Consider the following 20,634-nt stretch of genomic DNA (forward strand, 5'->3'; position numbering starts at 1 on the left):
GGGAGGGCGGTGAGGTCGCTTCCGCCCGGGGGAAAGATGGCGGCGCCGGCATCGGCGCGGGGAGGTCGCACCGCCCTGCGACCCGCCTCTTCCCGGAAGAGTGATGGCCGCGGCCTAGGAGGTGGCCCGTTGGAGGCGTCGTAGGCGCTCGGGTCGCGCACGGTGGATCCTGGGTGCGGCGAGGGAGGCCGGTGAGTGAGGGTCCCAGGACGTGACAGCCCCTTCCCGGCCCCGGGGCGGTGGGAAGGCGGCGCGCCGCAGGCCGACGGGGCCTCGGGCGGCCGGCATCTGCTGCCGGCCCGGCCCCTCGGATGCCGGAGTCGGGGGTCGGTGGAGCCGGGTCGGCGGCCGCGGCCCCGCCGTTCGGGGGGTGGGGAGGGTCCGAAGTCCGGGTGAGGCCCGGGACACCCGGCTCGGCCCGGGGCAGTCGTTGGCAACGCCGTGTGCGACTCCTGAAGCCGAGGACGGAGCGTTTAGAAAAAGTGTTTGCGTTTTAACAACGATGTTCTTACTCGTTTCACCAGAGCGGGCAGCAGGGCTGTCCAGGAGTCCGGGATGGGTCCCCCAGTCAGCGGGGCTGACCCTGCTCTGAAATCTCTTCCCCTGGGGCGGGAAGTGAGCGGCTGACTCCTGTGCTCACCACGGTACAGAAACGTTGTGAATGGAGGGGAGGAAGTGCCCGACCTTCTGATGCCTACACGGTTATTTTGGGGTTACTCTTTGTGCAAAATATCATGTAAATAACATTCCCTGTACTGCCTATCAAGCAGAATGTGGGATTGACTGCTTTTCCCAGAAGAGTCCAGTCTGTTCGGTGTTTATGGCCGCCAGTCAGCAGAGTGGCGTTAAGGCCAGGAGAACGTTGTCTTGGTTTGCTCGTGGGCTTGGGGAATATATGCATCGTGGCAGAGCAGAAAGGCCTGCTGTGTGGACAGTGTGATGGGTGCTGGGGCGGTGCCCTCAGAGAGGGACAAGTGGAAGTTCCAGTAAATGTGGTTCAGGGGACGGTGACCACGCAGAGAGCACAGCTGGTGGGTTCTCGTGGGTGTGGGGAGGGTGCAGGTCCTCACAGACACGGAAGGAGGGACGTAAGGCGGCCCTTCCGTGAGAGTTGCGCCTCCAAGGAATGAGCCAGCTGAGCTGGGAGAGCAGGATCTCGTCCAGGGGTCCAGATAGCGCCTGGGCCCAGAGGACCTGAAACCGACGGAACGCGTCTCGGGTGATAGTAGAGCGAAGGGTCTTCTGTCTCGGCGCAGAAAAAATTCACTGAGCAGCAGAGTGACAGGTAAGGAAAGAGTTTATTACTGTAGGACGCCTGTGAGAGATACAAGCGGGCAGGCGGGGAGCTCTGCCCTGAGAACTAAGCTACATTTTTATAGCGGAAGGAAAGTGGGCAGGGGAGAAGACCACCTTCTTCCTCATTCTTGAGTAGACGTCACCCTTCCATCACCAGTTCCTCCTCCTTGTCGGGCGGGGGAGTTTTCTTGTCCCTACGCGGTCAAACTGGGACTGTCATGGCGCAGCGGAAATGAGCAGAAAGGCGGTAACACATACTAAAATGTGGGAAATCGTCTCAGGCTTCAGTGTAGCGCCACCTCGTCCTTATAGTTTTGTTTTTAGCTTGCGCAGAGGAGCGTGTCTTAGGAACCATTAACTTACTGACCTTAGCGGGCAGGATGTGGGTCTCATTCCCCCATTTTATCGTCCCGGGGCATGTCTTGTGCTTATGTTGCGTGGTTTGTTGCTAAGCAAGCCTGCTTGGTTTTGTGGTTAAGCAAACCTGCTTTCTAGAGTGATCATTAACTTACAGGGGTCTCCCACACGTTCTCCTTCATGGATGAGCCCTTAGTGGGATTAACTGTTTAGTCACTTGTTTTGTCCCTTTACCCTGTCCTTGTCAGACCGGCTGAGGTGTCCCCGTGCCAGGGGAGGCGTTGGTCAGGAGCGCGCAGGGTACAGAAGAGGCATCAGAGAAGCAAGTGGTGGCGTCTGCCAGCCGGGGAGGGCCTGTGGCCCTGGCCTTGGGCTGCGCTGCCAGCCAGCACAGGTGCCTGCTTGGCCTGATGGAGGGCACGTGGTTCGAACCCCTTGTGCCTCACCTTGGACACCACCCTGGTCTGGGGGGCTTCCCTCTGCTGCTCCCTGTCAGGCCGGCTGGAGGGGGGCCTCCGCGGCACCTGGGAGGGCCGGCAGGCGTTTGCTGGGTGGACAAGCTCCAAGAGGAACACGTTAAGGGCAAGAAGGTCCTGAGGAGCGCAGTGGGGAAGTGGGGGGGGGGCCTGGAGGAGGAGCCGTGGGGGCGGGAAGGCAGGCGGCCCGGGGTGGGCAGCAGATGTGGGAGAGGCCGGGTGGCCGAGTGCTGGGTGTGAGCGCCTGTGGCCCTGGGGTCCCTGACGTGGACAGAGGGTGGCCTTGTTCCTTCACCGCCAAGCCCGGGCACGCCCAGGGTCACAGACTTCCTGGGCACTCTGGCCTTCTCGGTGTTCGTGTGTGAACGTGAGCAAGGATGCCTGTGTCTGTGTGTGTGTGAGCACACGTGGGCGTACGTGTGGATGCGTGCCTGTGTATGTGTGTGCATTCGTGTATGTGCATGAGTGCACTTGTGTGTGTGTGCCTGTGTGTGTGTGTACACGCTGCGTTTACGTGTGTACATGTGTGTGCACAAGGGTCGTGGAGGTGGGGAGGGGGAGGGGTGGTGCCCTGCCCGGTGGGTTTGGGCTTCGCTGGCACCAGGCCCTCACAAAGCCTTGGGGCAGGGAGGCCGAAGCTGAGGCGGGCAGGTGCCTTCGTCAAGGTCCCGGAGCTCGTGAGCGCTGAGCCGGCATCTGGAGAGTGAGTTACGGTGACTCTGGGGCCAGCCTCCAAGGACAGCCGTGCTGGGGGCAGCTCGGTGGGCCTGGAGAAGGGGCAGGGTTAGCGGTGCAGGGCGTACCTTGAGGCAGGGCCACCTCATCGTAGTTGGAGGGGGGAGTGGAAGAAGGAGAAAACAGGATGCCCAGCGTAGGTCCTGGAAACCAAGGACTTCTATTTCGTGTTACAAAGTAAACGTCTCTTTAGAGAAGTGTTTGCTGGGGCTTCATCATCTCATGGCTCTGCACCCTCTTCGTGGACCATTAAGTGCTGGCTGGGACCGGGCAGCCTCAGGCTGCTGGCCGCAGGCAGCTGTGCTGGCTCTGGGGCCTCCCGCGTTGCCCTGGGTGGTAGGCGGGCTGTGATCACCACCTCCTCACCTGCCACCCCCCTTCCCCAGCTCCCGGCCACACTCGCAGGCCATCCTGCAGCGCAGACCCCGGCAGCCATGACCTCCAGGCAGGCTCCCCTCTGTGGCCTGGCCCCTCGCTGCCTCTGGCTCCTGGGGGCTGTCCTTCTGATGGACGCGTCCGCCCGGCCCGCCAACCACTCGTCCGCTCGGGAGAGAGTGGGTAGCAGGGAGGAAAACGAGATCCTGCCTCCGGACCACCTGAACGGGGTGAAGCTAGAGATGGATGGGCACCTCAACAGGGATTTCCACCAGGAGGTCTTCCTGGGCAAGGACACGGATGGCTTTGAACAGGACGCGGAGCCCCGGAGGAGCCGGAGGAAGCTGATGGCCATCTTCTCCAAGTAGGTGCTGCTGGGGCCTGTGGGGGGGCGTGGGGGGCTGGCCTCGGCCTCCCTGTTGGTCCAGTCCTGGCTCTGCGCGGCGCCGAGGTGACGAGGCCCCCCTCGGTGACGTGCTGTGGAGGTGGTGCTGTAACACGAGCTCCTGGGAAGTTGGCAGCGTGGGAGCCGCGAGGCGGCAGCCCTGAGCTGCGCCCTGTGTCCGGCGGGGGCTCAGAGGGCGTGGGGAGGGCTGCGTGGGGCAGAGGCGCCAGCACCCTACTGCCCGTGGGACTGGTCGCAGTGCCAGTTAGAGGCAGGGCCCGTGGGCGCGGAGCTGCTGCCGGGCACGGTCGGCCGTCGGCTCCGCGCCGCCATCAGCGCTCCAGTGAGCGTGTGCGGACGGGGCTGTACTGTTCTGCTGGCCTGGAGCCACGACAGGTTGAGGTGATGGGCGGACAGGGCCCATGGGGCAGGTGGTGGGGAGGGAGAGGGGTTTGGCCCGGGGACACCAGGCGGGCCAGATGGGTCTGCTCTCTGCACGCGTTGTGGGTTAGGCGCCCGCAGGCCATGGGCTGGTCCGGGGCTCTGCCTCAGCGCCGGCCTGGCAGGTCTCAGGCTCGGTACTGGCGATACGGTGGCCGCCAGGGTCATGTGCCAGGACGCACGATGGGTGGCTCTTGGTTCCAGAAAGGAGACTGACTCTCTCGTGGGGGGCTGTGCGTGCACACAGGGGTCACGCGGCCGGGGGACCAGCTCTGGCAGCATCCCCGTCGGTGAAGTGGGGGACCAGGGGCGGGGCGGCGGCCCCCCGAGGCGCCTAGCCGGCCGCCTGGCCCCCTGGATGTGCCCTCTTCAGTTTGAGGAACTGATCGTTGTCAGCGGCTGAAGTGACCGAAACCTTGTCCGGCGCCCAGCCCTCACTGTCTCGTGAAGCCGGGAAGGAAGCTGTGAGCGGGGCCACAGGGCACGTGGCTTCTTCCAGGGATCAGCAGGGCAGCCGCGTGCACCAGGCCGAGGGGACCCCCGGAGTGGGGAGGAGTGGTGACAGAGCCTCCCTCGCAGCTGCTCTGGGAGTGGGAGTGGGGTTCAGGTGCAGAGAGCAGATCACCGGGAAACGCAGAAGGCCGGGCTCCTGGGGCCGTTGCAGCTGCGCGGCTGCATCCGCCCGTGTCACGTGTCTTCCTTATACGTCCCGTGTCTAACAGGTTTGTCATCGGGGAGCGTCTAGCCCGTGTTCACCTTCTCAGTCGGACCCCCCCCAGAGCCGTCCCACTTGGAGGTGCCGCCGTGGGCCCTGTGGGGCCCCCTGCAGCTGCTGTTGCCTCCCCTGCACCCTGCCCGGGGCAGATCAAACACGTAGCCTCAAGACCTAGGTTGCGTAGCACCTCTCAAGTGAGGTTTTTATTCTGGAGTGGTTTTAGGTTTACAGAAAGATGCAGACCGAGGCACACTGTGGAAACTAGTACACGATGGTGCTCCGTTACTGTTCCCCGCGCTCCAGGCTGCAGGTCACGCGCTGCCCCAGGGTCCTCGTTCTGCCCGGGGTCCCATCTGGGAGGCTACTTTTTCGTGACCTTGACGGTTTTGGGGAGGACCACTCAGGTGTTTTGTAGCGTGTCCCTGATTTGGGCTTTGTCTGCTGTGTTTTCTTCTGGTTAGACAGGGGTTGTGGTTTATGGAAAGGAGACCCCAGAGGTGAGGTGGCGCTGTCGTGACATCACATCAGGGCACCTGACGTCCGCACGACATCACGGGGGCTGTCGGCCTGGTCACCTGGCTCAGGGGGGATCTGCCAAGGAGTGTCACTCCTTGTCCTGTCCTCCCGTCTCTTTGGCAGCCACTCAGAGGGGCGGCCCACCCTCCCGGGGGTGGGAGCGAAGCTCTGGGGAAGACCCACCGTGTGGTCTGGACTCCCGTAAGGAGGATGGACGCGTGGGTGTCGTCTGCACTTTGGTGGGGACGCAGCTCCGCGCTGTCGGTTTGGCTGCCCACCTCGTTCCAGCCTTGGCCGCCAGGACCTTGTCGTTGCCCACCCCTCCCACCCCCCGCCCCTTGTGAGCGCTTCCTTCCTTTCTTGCACTGCCAGCCACGCCAGCTTCCCTTCATCTTGTTGTGTTCCCGCCTCAGCCCTAGAATCACCCAGTTCTCCGGGGAGCGCTGGTTCGTTTCATGGGAGAGTGGGATTTAGAAACGAGGACCTGGCAGCGGGTGTGGGCGTTGCTGCTGGGGTGTCCTTGCCTGTAGTCCTCTCCTATGTGTGTGTGTGCCAGCCCGTGCATACACGTGTGTTCTGACCCATGTCCACTGGTGTGCACTAGCCATGCACACAGCCACACATGCACGTGAGTGTGTGCAGAGTGGACAGCTGCCGGCACACTTGCACCTACAGCTGTTTCTTTGTCTCGCTGGCTGTGTTTGTGCGAGTAGACACGACTGTGCTCCAGTGTCTGAGCTCCAGCCCTGTTACCAGGGACTCCTCGTGAGTTCCAGGTGTGTGGGTCTGTGGACCCCGTCCTGCGGCAGGGGGGAGACTTGTTCCCCTCGCTGTGGTCCCGAAACGGATGGGGTAGTGACACTGCCCAGCGTCCTCCCTGATTCCCCCACTGTGTCCCCCACATCCCCCCGACTTCTCCTGCGTCACCGTTGGGTGGGATGTGTTGCTGTTCGTGGTGGTTTTGTGGCTGCCTGCAGAACGCCTGTGGCCATCCTTCTGTCCGTACACCCGTCTGTCGGGGTGCTGGAGGCCTCGCCTGACACGTCTCGTGGGCCTGCAGGGTGGATTTGAACACCGACAGAAGGATCAGTGCCAAGGAGATGCAGCGCTGGATCATGGAGAAGACGGCCGAGCACTTCCAGGAGGCCATCGCGGAGAGCAAGGCGCACTTCCGAGCCGTGGACCCCGACGGTGACGGTACGGCCAACCTCGCCCTGACCCTGGTGGCCTGAGGCTGCTGGCGGAGGGCGGTGCCTGGAGGTGTGTGCGGGGGCGGGGCTCCAGGCCGAGGGCCCAGGAACGAGGAGGTGAGAGGCAGGAGGGGTCTGCAGGTGCTGCCAGGGAGACAGATGCCAGCTTGCCGTGCAGGCGGGGACCACGGGGCTAGGCTCTGTCGTGAAGCTTGGAGCCGTGTTTTGCTGCCCCTGCCTCTACAGATGCCCTTAGCACCAGGATTTTGGATTGATGGCTTAAAGTAACTAGATACATCTTTTTAAAACGTTCAGTGTTGGGACGCCCCTGGCGGTCCAGTGGTTAAGACTCCTCACTTCCAATGCAAGGGGCCTCGGGTTCGATCCCTGGTCGGGGAACTAAGATCCCACGTGCCCCACGGCGCGGGCAAAAAAAAAAAAAAAAAAGCGTTCGTTGTTAAACCTTCTAACAAGCTGTCTTGCTCTTTCAGGCCATGTGTCATGGGATGAGTACAAGGTGAAGTTTTTGGCAAGCAAAGGCCATGATGAGAGAGAAGTTGCTGATAAGATAAAGAATAAGTGGGACCTGAACATCGACGAAGAGAGTAAGGGCTCGGCCTCCCGTGGCCAGCGTGGCGCGCGTGACAGCACAGATGCCGGGAGGGAAGGGGGCGAGGCGGGTGTGGCCACAGCCGGGTGCTCCCGCGGGGCCGCTAGGCAGAGCCCCCAGGATCCCCCAGGTGCCTTGGGTGGGTAGGTGCAGCCGGCGGCCTCAGGTGGGCTTGAGCTCCGGGGAGGAGGTGGCGGAAGCACCGGAAGCGGGTCTCGGCTGGGACAGGTCCTCAGTGCCAGATGAGGTCCGACCCCGGGAGTTGGCAAGGCCGGGGGGGCTCCTGCCTGCGGTGCCTGGAGGCCGCAGTCCCAGCCGGCTCTCCCCTTAGCTTTTCAGAGACGTTCCTTTAAAAACCCGTCTCCCTGGTACAAAATTTGACGCCTTTTAGCTGAGTTCTGAAGCACCACTGAAGAGTTCTCGTGACCTTCACTGGTTACTGTCTCCAGCTCTGTGCCATCCCGTCCCTCCCGGGGGTTCGTTCGCAGCCGGGTGTCGAGTTCAGCTTGTTGGGGGCTTTGTCAGAGCGCCGTGTGCTTCCTGTGTTCTCCTGTTCGGTCTCTACTGGGCAGGTCGTCCCTGCCATTGTCATCCAGTGTGTCGTTTTCTCTTGATGGACACGTGAGTGCCGGATTTTTACTGGGACGTCTCTGTGCCTGTGATGCTACCCTGTTTGTCTCACGTGCACCTGGCCGTCAGGGTTGCGTCATGGCCTCCTGCTGGTGTCTGTGGCCCTTCCCGCGTCTGCTTTGTGACGGCTGGCGCTGTGTTCTTTGGTCCAGGGATGTTCGTTACTGTTATGTGTGTAGACGTGCTGTGGGCGCCACGGTTCTCTGCCAGGGTTGGTGTTTTTGGCACTGGACTCTCGTCTGCCATCAGGTTGCGATCTGCGCCTTGTTTCTGTGTGTGCTCTTTAGTTTTTAGTTCCGAATTTCGCTTGTTCCCTGCTGTGGTGCAGGGAAGCCATTGGCTTCTGTATGGCAGCCTTCCCTCCTGTAGCCTTGCTGTGCTTGCTGAGTGGCTCCAGGAGTTTCTTGTCGATTCTTTCGGGTTTTCTACGTAGGCGGTCGTGACATCGTTGAACAAAAACGGTTTATTTCCTCTTCCCAATCAGTGTCTCTTTCATTCCTTTTCTTGTCTTAGTGCAGCAGCTGGACTTCCCGTGCGATGTTGAAGAGCAGTGGTGAGAAGGGCCATCCTTGCTTTCATCTGAGTTTGGTGGAAAAGCTTCGGCTTTCTCGCCACTATGATCTTAGCCGTGGGTTTTCAGTGGGTATTCTATATCAAGGGGACGAGTCCCCTCTGTTCCTAGCGTGCTGAGAGTTTTCGTCATGAATGGGTGTTGGATTTTGTCAGATGCTTTTTTGCATCTATTGATACGACCACGTGATTTCTTTTCATTAGCCTGTTGATGTGAATATCAGTTGAATTTCAGACGTTGAACCAACCTTGCCTACGTGGGATAAATCCCACTTGGTTGTAACGTGTAATTGTTTTTGTATGTTGTTGGATTTGATCTGCTAATGTATATATATGTTTTTTTTTGTTTTTTTTTGTGGTGGTGGTGGTGGTGGTGGTGGTGGTACGCGGGCCTCTCACTGCTGTGGCCTCTCCCGTTGTGGAGCACAGGCTCCAGACGCGCAGGCTCAGCGGCCAGGACACGCACCCGTGTCCCCTGCATCGGCAGGCGGACTCTCAACCACTGCGCGGCCAGGGAAGCCCCTGCTAATGTTTTGTTGAATGTTTTTGTGTCTATATTCATGCGAGACATCAGTCGGTAGTTTTCTTGTGTCCTTTCTGCTTTTAGTGTTAGGACTCAGAGGATGAGTTAGGAAGTGTTCACTCTGTCTCTCTCCTCTGGAAGGGATTGTGGAGATTGGTATGGCCTCCTTCCCACATGTTTGGTAGAATTCACCTGTGAACCGCCCTTGAGACTTGGTTTTTCCAAAGCGTTTTGTTTTTTATGGGCTACGTAGAGGTTAGCTTTATATCGTGAGCCAGCCTGAATTTCTTGGTAATAGATGGGTTAAGCTCATTTCTGTTTCTATTGATATTTCTTTTTTTTCCTTTCATCTTTCCCTCTGCTAGTGTGGGATTTAGAGACCCCACTTTCCTTTTCTCAGCAGTCACATGACCCTATCTGGTGGCCTGACAGGTGTGAATGGGGCACCCAGCTTTCCAGGTGTGCCCATGGGGGCTGCCCATTGTGGGCAGGGGTTTTGTATCTCACAGCTTTACTTTTTTCTTCTCAGTCCATCGTTGACCGTCTAAGTCAAGACCATTTTACTCTGTTCCGGGCAGTATAGAGGCCTCCTTCCTAGTTTGTGTGGTGTCACCCAGGATTTTGGTTCTGCTGGTTTTTATTTATTTAATTTATTATTTTTGGCTGCGTTGGGTCTTCATTGCTACGCACGGGCTTTCTCTAGTTGCCGCGAGCGGGGGCTACTCTTCGTTGTGGCGTGCGGGCTTCCCATTGCAGTGGCTTCTCTTGTTGCGGAGCATGGGCTCTAGGCGTGCGGCTTCAGTAGTTGTGGCACGTGCGCTCAGTAGTTGTGGCTCGCGGGCTCTAGAGCGCAGGCTCAGTAGTTGTGGTGCGCGGGCTTAGCTGCTCCGCGACACTTGGGATCTCCCCGGACCTGGGCTCGAACCCGTGTCCTCTGCATTGGCAGGCGGATTCTTCACCACTGTGCCACCAGGGAAGCCCCTCTGCTGTTTTTTAAAGCCTGTAAATAGGATGTTATTTTCTTCCTGAAGTGGTGGTTGGCCATTTATGTTTGTCTCCATTTTGTGCCTCCACTGCTTGTCCTGGGTTCAGACCGCCCCCCGAAGGTGTCCTTTAGGGGTGTCCGGGGCCCCTGTCCTCCTCCTGCCGGCACTGGGCATTTAGCACTGGCCCCTGGGTAGCTGCTGGCCGTCTGTGCCTGCTTGTCTGTCCTCAGCGCCCTTTCCCTTGGGGGTGTGTGGGGTCAGGACGTGTTCTTCCTGGATCTAGAGCTCATGGTATCTCCATCCGCCCAGCCCTCACCTCACTCCCGTGTGTTCATGAGTCGGGGGGGGGAGGGGGGGAGCAGCTCTGGGGGATCAGAAATGAAAAGCGGCTGTCGAGGGTCCCAGAGGAGGGAGAGCGTGGGGGGGGCTGAGCTCACGTGGCCCCCCGGGGCCGCCGTCCCCTGTGCTGCAGACGGGGTCCCTCCAGGCCGCCTCCAGCTTCTGGTGCTGCCAGCGTCCCTGCTTGTGGCCACTGCTCTCCAATCTCATCTCCTCTTACACAAGGACACCGGGGCTTAGGGCCCACCTGAATCCCAGGTGGTCTCGTCTCAAGAACCTTTACTACTTTCACCTGCCAAGACCTTTTTCCCAGATCAGGTCGCGTTCGCAGGCTCTGGGTAGACACGGCAAGGCAAGCCCATGCCCGTCCCACCACTCCTGTCCCCGTGGCCGGGCAGGTAGGCAGTGGGCGATCCTGTAGTTGCCACGGCTCTTCTGTCCTTCTGTCAGAAGGCACGAGGTGTGAGGCCACAGGCGTTGTGTGGGGTTCTCCCCGTCGCGACCGGGCCGGGCCCGGCGTCCCTGTTCCCAGCCGGAAGCTGGAGTTGGGCCCCGGGTGAGGGTGCGGATGCTGCGCCGGCTTCTCCCCGCTCCCTGGCTGGACACCCAGCCCGTCACCGACCACCGGCCCCAGGGCCCCTCGCCGGGCCTTCCCACAGTGGCAGGGGTAGCGGGGATCGCACAGGGGACGCGTGAGTCATACCTGGAAACTGAGTTTTCCCTCAGAGCCCTGCCCGGGACAGTGCACGGGCGGAGACGGAAGGGAAGCAAGTCGTGCCTTTGTTCCCACAGAGCCGGCGGCCCGCTTCCCGGGAACGAGCGGGGGCGGGGCTGTGTCTAAGGGGGTCTGTGTCCGGGGTGGGGGGGGTCTGTTTCGGTTGAGGGTCTGCGCCTGCATCTTGGGGCGTCTGTGTATCTGCGCCCCAGGGGGCTGAGGACCCCTGCGAGGGCCAGGCCCTTGGCCCCGCGTGCCACCACATCCTGAGCTGGCCCCCCTGCACTCGGGCTGCGTGTCTCGGAACTTTCTGGATGCGTGCAGGGGTCCCGTGTGCGTGGGTCCTCACGGATGCGCCTCTCTCTCTCAGCACAGGAAGTCCTGGAGAACCTCAAAGACCGCTGGTATCAGGCGGACAACCCGCCCCCGGACCTGCTGCTGACGGAGAGCGAGTTCCTGTCGTTCCTGCACCCCGAGCACAGCCGCGGCATGCTGCAGTTCATGGTCAAGGAGATCATCCGGGACCTGGGTGAGGCCCAGCCGCGGAGGTCAGCACGGGCCGGTCCTGGGCTGGGTGGCCCGCGGGGGCTGTACGGCCGCTGTTTGGGGTCAGGCCGAAACCACACAAACTGAAAACCTGGCAGCAAAGCCCCGTCAGTTGAGTTTTCTCCGGAGTGGCCTCAGTGGTCCCGCGCCCGCTGGAGTCTTGACGTCTGCCCCCGTGTCCCGCAGACCAGGATGGTGACAAGAAGCTCTCGCTGTCCGAGTTCATCTCTCTGCCCGTGGGCACCGTGGAGAACCAGCAGGGCCAGGACGTGGACGACGGCTGGGTGCGAGACAGGAAGAGAGAGTTCGAGGAGCTGATCGATGCCAACCGCGACGGGATCGTGACCGCGGCGGAGCTGGAGGTGGGTGTGGGGCCCGCTGCTCCGGGCAGCGGGGTCGGCCTGGCCGGACGCTGGGGCGGGAAGGCTGCGCGCCGCTGGACCCGCTTCCTGCCTCGGGAGTGTCTTCACTGGTGTCGCGTGTAGGTGCTGCGTGGGGCTTGTTTTTCCCCATTGCTGCATGAGTCATTTCATTTTAGCCGGAGCTCTCTGATCCCTGCTGATAGCGGCGGGACCCCCGGTTCAGGAGCTCCTTCCCCTCAGCACTGCCGCCCCGGCGGCCAAGCCGGTCCGTGTGCGTGTGCCCCGCTCCAGGGCCAGCCTTCCCCCTGTCCTGCCCTTCCGTGGGCGTGGAGCTACCCATGCCGGTGCAGGCTGCCTGTCCCTGAGCCACTTCCGGCCTGGCACCCACCTTCCAGAACGTTCTAGAACATTCCCACCTCCCTGCCCCGCAGCTTCTGTCCCACTAGCTCACGGAGTATTTCCAGCAAGACCTCACCTCCTGGAGCTGGTTGTGGTGTCACAGCCCCGCTGAGGCAGGGGTGCCAGCCTGCATGGGGCGTCCTCCGGGCGGGGGGTCTCGGCTGCGTGGCCGGATGCGGGCTGAACGTGAGGAGATGCCTCTGGCCCGGGGCGGCATGGGCTGTGGCGGGGCTGAGCCGGGGCCCTTGCAGGACTACATGGACCCCATGAACGAGTTCAGCGCCCTCAACGAGGCCAAGCAGATGATCGCCGTTGCCGACGAGAACCAGAACCACTGCCTGGAGCCCGAGGAGGTGCTCAAGTACAGCGAGTTCTTCACGGGCAGCAAGCTGGTGGACTACGCCCGCAGCGTGCACGAGGAGTTCTGAGCCGCCGCCGCCGCCGCCGCCGCCGCCGCCGCCGCGCCCACCCCTCCCCCACCCCGCCCCGCCCCGTCCCTCCCGCGGCGCCTCGATTCCCGCGATTCCCGCGTACCCACTGCTTCTCGCTTCCGAGAACTGGAGCCCTTCTGCCAGAGGCACCGGCCACATCAGGGCCTGCGGGCTGGCCACACCGTGGGAAATACGCAGCTCCCGCCGTTTCCTTGAAAACTGAAAGATGAAGGCTTTGCTGGAAACCAGCAGCCGGCGGCTGGGGGGTCGGGAAGGGGCCGTGAGAGCCGCCGGCCCTGTGGCGTTCAGTCTCCGAGGAAACGCTAATACTGGTGACAGGAATCACATTAATTTACTTTGAAATATAGTTTCCTTTTTCTCCCAGCTTCATTTTTTTGGTGGGAAAAAAAAACACGTAGACGACTTCGGATGTCTGTGGCCAGGCGGCTTCCACTTGAAGCTTTGCGGTGGGCGGTTTGGTTAGAGCAGGGGCTTGCTAGCGCCGGTGGTCACCTGCGACACGGGGGAGGATGACACGGGGCCGCCAGGCGGGACGGTGTCCTGGTGGGGGACAGGGAGGGGCCGTCTGCAGGGCGGGAGTTGGGGATCTGGGCTGCAGATTTAAAGTCAGGAGCTGGAGTCCAGGCTTGGGTGAGGCCACCTGGGACGGGCTGGGAGGAAATGGGAGTTTGGGGTGGAGGGGGCTCTGAGGATGAGCCCTGGGCCCCCAGGGCGCGGGGCTGGGGGCAGAGAACTGGGGGAATCCCCAAGAGCCACCCAGAGTCCTGGCCTGGGGCGGGGGGGGGCGGGGAGGGGCGACCTGGGGGGTCAGGAGCCTCTGGCGGGAGGGGTGAGACCTGGTCCCCCCGGCTGCGGTCCCACCACCACACCGGGCCCTTCCCCCAGGGTTGGCACGCCCGCTGGCTTGGCTGGGGTGCGGGCTGGGGGGGTGTGGGCAGTGAGAGTTAAGTGACAAGGGAGGGTCTCCACTCCACATACCCACGAACCTGGCCCCCCGCCGGGCCCCCCTCAGAGCCCTGAGCCGTGGCCCATGGTTCCTCGGTGGACGGCTCACCCGGCCAGGGGGTCCGCACGGGCCTTTGAAGGCCCTGCTGGGGTTGGAGGCTCAGGCCAGGTGGGCAGAGAGGCTGCCCTGAGCTGCCCACGTGACCTGCTTCCGAGCAGCGTGGGGAGGGGCCGGGGAGGGGCCGCCGCAGAATCTGGGCCGGTTTCCAGACAAACAAGAGGAAAGGCTTTTCAGAACTGCGACCAGAAGGCGGGGTGGGAGGGCGGGGCCCGTGGCTCTGGCCATGTGGGTGGGTGGCCACCAGCAGGTGGGACGCTGGGACAGAGGTGCGGGCCGGCCCCTGTGCGCTGCCCAGAGTCGGGGCCTTGGGCAGGGGGCGGGCGGCCTCCCCTGCCATGGCCCCCATAAGGCATGGGGTGCTGCCCGCCAGACCCCGAGTTACCTCCACCTCAGCAGCTATGGTTTGTCTTAAAATAGTTTTTCTCACTGTCAGTGGGAGACGGGGCACAACACACGCACACACAAGTGTGCACAGCAGGCTGCCTGGAGCCCTGCCCCTCCCCCATGGACCCTCCCTCTCTTTGGAGGCTGAGGGCGACGACCCTGCGGTGGCCCCTGCCCGCAGGCGGAGCTGGCTGGCGGAATTTCCCGCAGGTGGGCAGGGAGCCCCACATCCTACCTGTGCCCCCAGGAGGTGGGGGGTTTCCAGCCACTGCGGGAGGCCTGCGCCCCCCCCCCCCCCCCACCGCCAAAGCTTCAGGTTAACCATTAAGCAGATAATCCTGTCTCGTGGTTCAGATTTAAAAGCACCAAAGCCATACGGCCTCCCTGCCTTGGGCCACCAGGATCAGAGCTTTGCATGAGAGGGAGCATGTACACACGTGTGTGCGTGCACGTGTGCATGTGTGTGCATGGGCACCTGTGCTCCTCCCTCGTGCCCCACGGGGGGCCGGTACAAAGGCCCTCCCCACCTGTCCTGAGGACACGGGAGCTCTCTTTCCTGTCCCAGTGGTGCTGCAGGAACACCCTAAACCTGGGGTGGGTGTGGCGCAGGGAGAGCCTGGCATGGCCTCCAGAGTTTTTAGGGAGATAGCCCCTGCCCGGCCAGGGGGCAGAGCGGAGAGTCTGTCTTCACGCGACACCCCGCCCCAGGCACATGCCCAGGTGCTCATGGGAGCACACATCCCGGCATGTGGAGCCAGCGCCACACACGCGTGCTGCACACACGGCTGGTGCACGCTCCCAGGCACGCGCCACCCCCAGGGCACCGGGCAGGGCTCGCCCAGCGGCACGTGTTCGGTCTGCTCAGGTGGCTTGCAGCACAGACGTTTACCCTCTGCTAGTCCTGGAGGCTGGATGTCCAGAGACCGAGGAGTGGGCAGCGTTGGTGTTTCCTGAGGCCTTTTTCCTCCCTGTGTCCTCACGTGGTCGTGCCCTGTTCGTGTCTGTGCCCTGCCCTCTTCCTCTTGTAGGGACACCAGTCACACTGGATCAGGCCCACCCTGTGACCCCACCCAGCCTTTATGGCCTCCTGAGAGGCCCCGGTCTCCCAGTACAGCTGCACGGGGATCAAGCTTCCACGTGTGGGTTTAGGGCACTAACGTGGATTCGGATGCCTGCTGTGTTCAAGGACGCTCAGCTGCTCTCTCCCTCTCACACCAGCACACACCCTCACGTGCTTGCGCACCCACTGTGGGCACTGGTCATGAGGCATCTGACCCACCAGGGCTGCTGGCATTGGTCACTTGGGCCAGTGACCATGCTCTGGAGCCCTGGACACCACCAGCCCTCCCCCTGCACCTGATGCCTGACCCAGTGTGCTGCCCTGGCTCGCCCATGTGCTCCGGGCACCCTTTTGTGGGGCAGGGGTGAGGACTGGCCTCAGGGTGAGCCCCCCGCTCCTCTTCAGGGCTCTGCCCTGCAGAGAGGGGGGCGCCCAGGAGGAGTGAGCCAGGTGGAGGGATCCCAAGACCACCCCGGTCTGGGCAGCTTGGCCAGGCTGGGCAGGGCAGGGGGACAGCCAGGATGCCTGGCGGAAGGGGCTCCAGTTTCCTGTGAGACAGGAGTAGGAGGGGTCCAGGGGGAGGGGTCAGTGCAGACCGGCTGGGCTGGAGGACCTGGCCTGGTGGCCCTGGCAGGGGTCAGGGGGCTGCGGGTCCTCACTCAGGCCCCGGATCTGCACACTGCAGCTGCTGGCTGGGCCGAGCCTGAGGCCCACGGCCGTTATCGCAGGGTTGGGGGCCTTGGCGCCCAGGGCAGAAGAGAAGCCCAGGACCGGGACACAGGCTGCCTTCCAGTGCTTCCTGGGGCCTCCTTCCTCCTGGTCCCCTCCTCCTGCCCTCCCCACCCCTCCCCCGCAGCCCTTATAGCCACATCCTGCAAGGAAAAACCCCAGACTCCCGAGCTGTGGGGCTGAGAGCAGCCGAGAATGCGCGTGGGAGCCCAGCCACCCAGGGCGCCGGGCTCGGCCTTCCTGCTCCTGGGGCTCGCGCTGGGCGCTGCGGCCCAGCTCAACTGTGTTGGGGACACCTACCCCAGTGGCAGCAGGTGCTGTAAGGAGTGCCAGCCAGGTGAGTGGCCTGGATGTGGAGTGGGGGAGGGGTGCCTACAGGGACCCAGGATGAGGAGACGGGGTCAGGGGACACAGGGACCTACAGATGGGGTCACGTGGTGAGGCACCGTGGGGCGAGTGGACTTAGGGCAAGCGGGTGACCTGGAGCCACGCCTGGGATGGGATGGTGGGCCAGCCAGAGGCGGTCGGGGGCTGCTGTGGGGAAGGCCAGGCTGTGGGGAGCTCTGAGCCCGGCCTCCCGTGGCAGGTTATGGGATGGAGAGCCGCTGCAACCACGCCCGGGACACGGTGTGCCGTCCGTGTGAGCCCGGCTTCTACAACGAGGCAGTCAACTACGAGGCCTGCAAGCCCTGCACACAGTGCAACCAGAGTGAGCACCGCCAGGCGCCCCGGCCCCGCTGGTACCCACTTCACACGGGGCCTCGGAGCAAACTCCAGACCACGCCGGGGCCTGCCCTCCCCTGCCCCAGAGTACCACAGTCAGCTGAGGCCACCCACGGGGCTCCTCCCCCTCCCAGAGGCTGAGTGGGTGAGACCCAGAGTCAAGGACCACAGAGGGTCCTGAGCAGGCTGGAGGAGGGGTGGGAAGAGCGGGCAGAGCTGCCACGGGATGACCCCTGGGGCTGTGTGGCCAAGAGGGACATGGCATCCGGGGATGGGAGAGGACCAGAGGCCACCCAGCTGCAAGGGGGCAGCTGGCCCTGGGGAGATAGCTGCAGACTCTCAGCCTCGGTCCCCCAGCCTGCTCTGTGTCTCTGGCCTCCCCACTGACTGCGCCCACCCTACCCGACCCCCAGGAAGTGGGAGCGAGCCCAAGCAGAGATGCACACCCACGAGAGACACGGTCTGCGGCTGCAGGCCGGGCACCCAGCCCCAGGACGGCTATGGCTACAAGCGTGGAGTTGGTGAGGGGTGCCTCTGGAACCATGTGGAAGGAGCATGTCCCTCACACGCTGTCACCTCCCCTCAGCACCCCGACCCCAGGCTTGGCTGAGTGCCCTCTCCCCCAGGCAGGTCAGGCCAAGACAGGGGCTGGGGGGCTCCCAGGTCGTGGCCAGTGGATGGCATGTAGGCAGAGAGGGGCTGCTGGAGGCCCTGGGGGGGTGAGCGTCTGGGCCCCCCAGGGGTGGCAGATGGGCAGAGCCTGCTGACTCTGTTGCAGACTGTGCCCCGTGCCCACCAGGACACTTCTCCCCGGGCAACGACCAGGCCTGCCAGCCCTGGACCAAGTGAGTGTCCCTGGGGCTGGACGGTTTGGGTGGCCTGGGGTCTGGGAGCCAGGGGTCAGGTCTGGGAGTAGGAAGCTGCTGGCTGGGAGCTCCGGGGCCCGGCACCCCGTGACCCCTTCCCCCCCATGTTAGCACCCCCACCCCCCCGACGTTGGTCCCTGCCCCGCCCCCACGACCCCTGCTCGGCCCTGACCCAGCCTCCTCCCACTGACCTTCCTGCTGGGCTGGAGCGGGGAGGCCGTGAGACCCCAGCCCAGCCCGGGAGGGTGTGAGACCCTCACTCATTCACAGCTGAGAGGCCCCCGTCCTTGTTGAGCTGACCTGGTGGGGGCAGGAAAAGAGCAGGCAGGGGTTTGGGAGAGAGGGGTGCAGGCGGGAACAGGTCAGGGGAGCGGGTGTGGGAAGCAGGCTGAGAAGGCAGGGGAGGCCGGGGGAGGCCCAGGCTCCTGGGGGGTGGCAGGGACCTTGGCCTCTCTCCTCGCCGCCTTTGGGCTGGACTCTGATGCTGCCTGAGTGACCTGCTGTGGACCCCTGTCACCCCTCACATCTCCCTGGTCCTGCCCCAGTTCTCGGCCCGTCCCACTGGTGGGGGACGAGTGGGGTGGGGGACATTCTGGCCTGATCAACACCCCTGCCCCGCTCAGCTGCACCTCATTAGGAAAGCGAACACTGCAGGCGGCCAGCAACAGCTCGGACGCTGTCTGTGAGGACAGGAGCCCCCGACTCACACCCGCCTGGGAGACCCAGGGCCCCGCAGCCCGGTCCACGCCTGCTCAGCCCACCACTACCTGGCCGAGGGCCTCACAGGGGCCCTCCACGCCCCACGCAGAGCCCCCCAAGGGTAAGGGGGCCTGGCCCTCCCCCAACCCAAGGGGGGTGGGGTGGCGGGGAGGGTGGGTGGAGCTGCCCGCTGGCCAGGTGCGGCCCTCCTGCGGTGGACTCCTTCCCTGGTGGACCCCACCCCAGCGGGCCCTGCCTCCCCGCAGGCCCTGAGCTGGCCGCTGTCCTGGGCCTGGGCCTGGGCCTGGGCCTGCTTGGCCCCGTGGCTGCCGCGCTGGCCTTGCTCCTGCACCACAGGGCCTGGAGGCCGACGTCCAACGCCCCCAAGCCCCCCGGTGAGTGTTCTCGGTGGGCCCCAGAGCGCGCTGCCTGCGGGAGGCTGGGACCCCGCCCACCTCCCGCCCCCCACCCCTCACCCCTTCCTCCTCCGCAGGGGCAAACAGCTTCCGGACCCCCATCCAAGAGGAGCATGCCGATGCCAACTCCAGCCTGGCCAAGATCTGAGCAACGTCCACTGGCGTAGAAGCCGGCACCCCCTCCGCAGGCCGGGGCCCCCAGACGCAGGCCGTCCCACCCGTCACCCCCGGACCCTGGCGCCCTGTCCCCCCGCCCTGTGCCGTTTTAGGCGCTCCTGGGCTGGCACCCTGGGCCCTGCTATGTATGCTGTGCGTACTCCCCACCCAGGTGGCCCCAATAAACGACGTTGGCAAATGTGGGCCTCTGACTAGGCACCAGTGGTCTGAGGGCTGCACACACGGGGGCTGGCTGTGGGGTAGGGGCTCCCCTGGCTCCCTCAGAGACCTGGGGCTGCTGTCCTGCTCGCTGGGCACCTCCCAGCGCCTCTGGGGAGCGTGGCAGCCAAAATAAGTGCATGGGGAGCCGCGAGCCCTGCCTGGCAAGCGCGATGCTAGCCCGGCCCGACGGACCCCACGCACCCACTCTGGGGAGCCGCGAGCCCTGCCTGGCAAGCGCGATGCTAGCCCGGCACGGTGGACCCCACGCACCCACTCTGGGGAGCCGCGGGCCCTGCCTGGCAAGCGCGATGCTAGCCCGGCCCGGTGGACCCCACGCACCCACTCTGGGGAGCCGCGAGCCTGCCTGGCAAGCGCGATGCTAGCCCGGCCCGGTGGACCCCACGCACCCACTCTGGGGCTACTTGGGAGGGCCTGGCAGGGGCTGCTGGGTGGGAGGGAGCCCTGAGGAGGCCCTGGTCCCAAAGGGGGTTTTAGGACAACCCCTCAGGGTCTCTGGGGCCCCTCCCAGGAGAGGGCACGAGCGTCTGTTTCTTCTCAAGCCCCACGCCCTGTTAGACCTGAGTGTGTGGTGACCCTGGGACCCCCACTGATGCCTGCAGGGCCCCCGAGTCCCTCAGGGAAACTGGAGGCTTCTGACTGGGCTGGCCTTTCGTCCACCCTGGGCACGAACAAAACGTGCAGCTTTATGTGAAAAGGTTCCCAGGCGGGAAACCCAAGCGTGCGTGGGCACCAGCGTGGGCTGTGCGAGGCCGAGTGGTCGGACAGGCCCGCTGGCTGGCACTGGGGGCAGCCCCTGCTCTGGCAGCTGCCCAGACTTGGGGCCGAGCCCGCCCTGGGGACACCGGGCTGAGCCGTGGGCTGTGGCCCGCCACCCCTCCCCCCCCACAGCGCCCCTCCGCGCAGGCGAGGTGGGCGGGTTAAACGGCTCATCTAAGGCCGGAGCCGTGGGCCAGCGAGGAAACGCTCCACAGCCCACAGGCAGCCCATAGTTTGCGCCCTCGGGGTTTCTGATAGATTTAAGAGCTACTGCTAACCGAAATAAAAGACCACCGAGGTGCTGGGCGGGGGGTCAGGCGTGGGGTGGGGGTGGGAGGTGGGAGCAGAGAAATGCGACAGCCCGAGGCCCCCCACCGGTGGACCTGGCAAAGATGCACACCTCTGAGCTCCCAGCCTGCTACCTCCCTTCACCCACCTGTGGGCCAGGTCTGGGCATCATCCCACAGGCCAGTGCCCTCACGGCGGCCAAAGGTCCGCCCCTGACACGTGTGCTGCCCCCCCCCCCGCCCCCCAGCTGGCTTTCTCCGCAGAGCTGCCCTGGAGGCCCTCCCACCTCTCCTCAAACCTCTGAACCCTGGCTGGTCCCTTGGACCTGCCGGGGGCAAAGGGGAGACCGAACCATCCACGTGTTCTTGGAAAGATCTCGGGTTGCAGCAGTGAACACAATACGTCCTCTCTGCCCTGGAAACGGGCAGCAAACAGGCACCACTGGCCTGGGGCCTGTGGTCCCTGGGCAGTGTGCAGGCTGTGCAGAGAAGCTAAGGGACCTGATGAAGGGGCCTGGGGGAGGGGCCAGATCCTTGGGGAATGGAAGGTCGAAGGTCGTGGGCTTCCTCCCCAGACTTCCCAGCTGCGAGCCCCCCACCTTGCCCCCAGCCTGGTGGCTCCACCTCTGAA

The 20,634-nt window shown here is 63.8% G+C and overlaps 2 protein-coding genes across 5 annotated transcripts; both read left to right on the plus strand.

Moving 5' to 3' along the window:
• Positions 1-51: 51 nt before the first annotated feature.
• Positions 52-12,981, plus strand: SDF4 (stromal cell derived factor 4). Of its 3 annotated transcripts, XM_073797801.1 has the most exons (8): positions 543-1,285; positions 1,902-2,047; positions 3,251-3,603; positions 6,357-6,493; positions 6,978-7,091; positions 11,230-11,388; positions 11,592-11,767; positions 12,418-12,981. In XM_073797801.1, exons 3-8 carry the CDS (start codon positions 3,299-3,301, stop codon positions 12,592-12,594), a joined length of 1,068 nt encoding a protein of 355 aa, XP_073653902.1. In that variant the 5' UTR covers positions 543-1,285; positions 1,902-2,047; positions 3,251-3,298; the 3' UTR covers positions 12,595-12,981. The 3 variants fall into 3 exon arrangements, with proteins under 3 accessions (XP_033702095.1, XP_073653902.1, XP_033702103.1); XM_033846204.2 differs by lacking the exons at positions 543-1,285; positions 1,902-2,047 and adding an exon at positions 52-191; XM_033846212.2 differs by lacking the exons at positions 543-1,285; positions 1,902-2,047; positions 3,251-3,603 and adding an exon at positions 4,120-6,072.
• Positions 12,982-13,945: 964 nt separating this feature from the next.
• Positions 13,946-18,907, plus strand: TNFRSF4 (TNF receptor superfamily member 4). 2 transcript variants are annotated; one of them, XM_033846231.2, is made up of 7 exons: positions 13,946-16,194; positions 16,444-16,566; positions 16,994-17,101; positions 17,359-17,425; positions 18,070-18,266; positions 18,412-18,540; positions 18,649-18,907. In XM_033846231.2, the coding sequence occupies exons 1-7, from the start codon at positions 16,053-16,055 to the stop codon at positions 18,726-18,728; spliced, it is 846 nt and encodes a 281-aa protein (XP_033702122.1). In that variant the 5' UTR covers positions 13,946-16,052; the 3' UTR covers positions 18,729-18,907. The 2 variants fall into 2 exon arrangements, with proteins under 2 accessions (XP_033702122.1, XP_033702133.1); XM_033846242.2 differs by having other exon boundaries at positions 13,948-16,194; positions 18,639-18,907.
• Positions 18,908-20,634: the final 1,727 nt, after the last annotated feature.

Source organism: Tursiops truncatus, chromosome 1, assembly GCF_011762595.2.
Source record: "Tursiops truncatus isolate mTurTru1 chromosome 1, mTurTru1.mat.Y, whole genome shotgun sequence".
NCBI classification, from domain to species: Eukaryota; Metazoa; Chordata; class Mammalia; order Artiodactyla; family Delphinidae; genus Tursiops; species Tursiops truncatus.